Source organism: Buceros rhinoceros, unplaced genomic scaffold (genome assembly GCF_000710305.1).
Source record: "Buceros rhinoceros silvestris isolate BGI_N320 unplaced genomic scaffold, ASM71030v1 scaffold44525, whole genome shotgun sequence".
NCBI classification, from domain to species: Eukaryota; Metazoa; Chordata; class Aves; order Bucerotiformes; family Bucerotidae; genus Buceros; species Buceros rhinoceros.
Genome location: NW_010415436.1, coordinates 6,391 through 9,441, shown reverse-complemented (window position 1 = coordinate 9,441; position 3,051 = coordinate 6,391). Strand labels below are relative to the sequence as shown.

At 50.9% G+C, this 3,051-nt stretch overlaps 1 protein-coding gene across 1 annotated transcript in view; it reads right to left on the bottom strand.

The window, feature by feature from the left end:
- Window positions 1-276: 276 nt before the first annotated feature.
- FLCN (folliculin) overlaps window positions 277-3,051 on the bottom strand; it is an 8,734-nt gene continuing 5,959 nt past the window's right edge. Inside the window, exons 9-11 of the mRNA XM_010137407.1 lie at window positions 2,706-2,837; window positions 1,440-1,545; window positions 277-686 (exon numbers count right to left, since the gene is read on the bottom strand). Of these exons, the coding sequence (XP_010135709.1) occupies window positions 485-686; window positions 1,440-1,545; window positions 2,706-2,837 (440 nt within the window). The 3' untranslated portion in view covers window positions 277-484. The remainder of the gene's footprint in view (window positions 687-1,439; window positions 1,546-2,705; window positions 2,838-3,051) is intronic.

The following is a 3,051-nucleotide window of genomic DNA, read 5'->3' as shown; positions in this document are numbered from 1 at the left end:
CAGACCCTGTGACGTGTCGCTTGTTGTTTGGTTCTTGTTCTCTAACGCCATTAGATTTTCATGGGGTTCAGAGATGAGCTAAATCCACTCCCAGCAGCGCCGGGTCTGTCACAGGTATCCGAGTCTTGCCAGCGAAATCGAAAACTGAGGTCGACTGCCACACCATAGAGCTTAACGACGACAGCGCGGCATCCTAATGAACTCCCGCTGATTCTCTGAGGGTGGCTCTGTGTCAGTCTTGAGCGAGGAGGTCTAGGTGTAGAGGTGAGTTTCAGAACAGGCAGCAGCACTATGTATTAGCACTTGTTAGTCCAGTCTCACAGCAATGAGAAAAGACTCAAGTCACTCTTCAAGTTAGTTTGAGGACCAGGAGAACAGTGACCAAGCGTCACTATCCGCCTCACGCACACGCTGCGGGCAAAGCAGCGGTAACTCGGGGCTCCCTGCGATCGTCTGAAGGCAGCAAGTGAGGTTGGGCACCCTTTTAGTTCCGGGACTCTGAGGACGTTGGGCTGCGAACCGTTGACATCAGGTGGGACTTGTATGTCTTGCTTAGGCCAGTCATCCAGAACTTGAGAAGCTTGACGTTGTCCTCCTCCGCAGCTCCCAGGATGCTCAGCAGTTTCTGGGTATCCTCCTTGGGTCTGCTGTCCACTTTGGTGAACTTAAAGAGGACCTTCACTTTACTGCAGAAAGAAGAAACTCCTGTCACCGTTACAAGGGACTCGCACGTGTCAAACAGGGAAGGGGCAGCGACTGGAGCTTCCCTCGAACCTCCTGCAACTAAGCGTTAACGAGAGCTGCAAATGACATTCCATGGAAACTGTTCTCATGCTTTGATAGAAGAAGGTGGGGGAAGAGGTCAAGAAAAGGGGGATTAGTTCGGGGCATTACTCACTGTCAACAGTAAAATGCGTAATTCTAGGGGATTTTTTTTTCCAACCTAGTGGAAAGTAAAACAATTAATTGTGACAACTAGGAATCTCCCCAGGTGACACATCTAGTGCCCATCTGGCCTTCGGGTAAATTCACAGACTCGTAGCGTTGTGTGAATTATTTCAGGTGACTGCCCGGTCTTCCTTCATAACCACTCGTGTCTTTGAGATGTCAGGATCGCGCCCGCGGGCGCTCCACCTGCCCTGTGGTGGGTAATCTGCCCAGAGGACACCACGCGTTGAGGGCACAGATGTATTTGCATACTTAACCCTCGTAACGTGTATGAGGCATACGAGTATTGTCATGTAGGAAACCTACCGAGGCGTGAACGGAAGCACAAAGGTTAAGAACTGCTGGAAGCCAAAAAGCGTCAGGATTAGAGCGGGCAAGCTCCGATACTCCAAGTTCCCAACGGTGAGGGCAGCTGCTGTCAACACTGCAGCAGACGTCACCTGGCTACGAGCCTGTCCTGCACTCGGCTGTAACTGCTCCACGATACTTACTTCATCCACTCCTCCTTCAGGCAGACAAGGCACTGATCCACAACATCTACGGAGAGGTTCTGGTTGGTCAGGGCAGCTTCAATCTTGTTCAAGATGGTAGGGCCAACTGCAGCACCGGAAAGAGGGGTCGCGGGTGAGGAAGAGGGGACACAAGGTACAGGTCGCTCGCTTACAGCTTGACTAGTTCTTAGCAAGGACTAGTCCGTTTATTCTGTGAGCGGGGCCCCAGCGCTCGCTGGAATTACAGGCAGGAGTACACGTTTGTTCCACTCTCACTCCATCCAAGAGCACTCGTTTTTCACCGGTACTTTGGGTGCGTCCTCTACATGCCAAAAGCTGCATTATTAGTAAGAGCAGCCGATTTCAACACAGAACTGGGTTTGATTAGTTCACAGATAATAAACAACCTTTCTCAAGTCAGGAAGAAACCTCCCTACCCTACAAGGTGGAAAAAACACACCCCGCAGTGGCCTGCCTGGGTTTCCATAGAAGAGGAGCTAAAGCTCCTGCCACTAGAAAAAGGTCTAACCTGAGAAGCAGGACGGAATCTTGGGAAGGGTCCTGGGACACACACCCCCCTTTTGTTTCCTTCAAACCCTGAAGTTGTTTAGATTTTGTTGTTTCTGGTCCCCTATCAACAGCTCATTACCAAATGCAAAGTTATAAAAATAATCTTCATAAAAAAAAATATAAAACCCCAGACAGGCTCCATTTTAAAAGTCTCCACTTTAAGAGTCTCCACTTACTCTTGATTTAACGTTCTTCTTGTTAAGGGCAGTTCCAGGACACGCAGGGAAAAAACCAAACCAACAACCAAACCAGGGCACTCCTCTCCTGCACCTCTCTGGAACTCCCTAGCAGACTACTACAGCAGTCTGGGCCCAATGAGTTTGATGCTGTGGTGAAGAAAAGACCTTTCAGGGACTATTTTTGTCTGGAAGCTTCTGGCTGGATGGAAAGTAGACTCCTGTGATTACACGTGCAGGATCTACAACGGAGGGAGTAAGCCTCTGCTCTGCACTGCAGCTGCACCTTCAGAGGACAGAGCAGGGAGGATGACCCATCTGCCGCGTCTTTCGAGAGCAAAATGCTCTTTATAATTAACAGGGCTGTGGTAAACCTCGCCTCCAACAGCAGGACACTGCACACCGACCTGGCTTCTGCTCAGCCTTCCTTAAGGGCCCGTACACGGACAGCATAAACACCAGATAAAGATGCTCTTTTAAGCTCAGCGATATGGGTTCTTTCTGCCTTCCAGTCACCCACCTCGATCTGCTGCCACTGGGCTACCGCTGGTGACGACAAACTCGTACTTGTTGAGGGACTGCTCGTCGTCGAACAGAGTCGGGTAGAGGCTGGAGCGGGTGGCAGCGCGAACCTCCACGAGGACCGCAAACTCTAGAGCAACGAGGGACCAGAAGAACATCAACGGTACTGGTCTGGAGTCCAAATACAGCTACACGCCCTGCTCCAAGGAACCACAGCTCTGCCAGTTTACAGTCTCTGGCCCAGCATGGACTTCGCCTCCACAGGAGCCAGGACTGTCAGCCACGGCATGACCATTGCTTAAAGCAGCTACCACACATTTCAACTAATGCACAGGTTAGGGGGG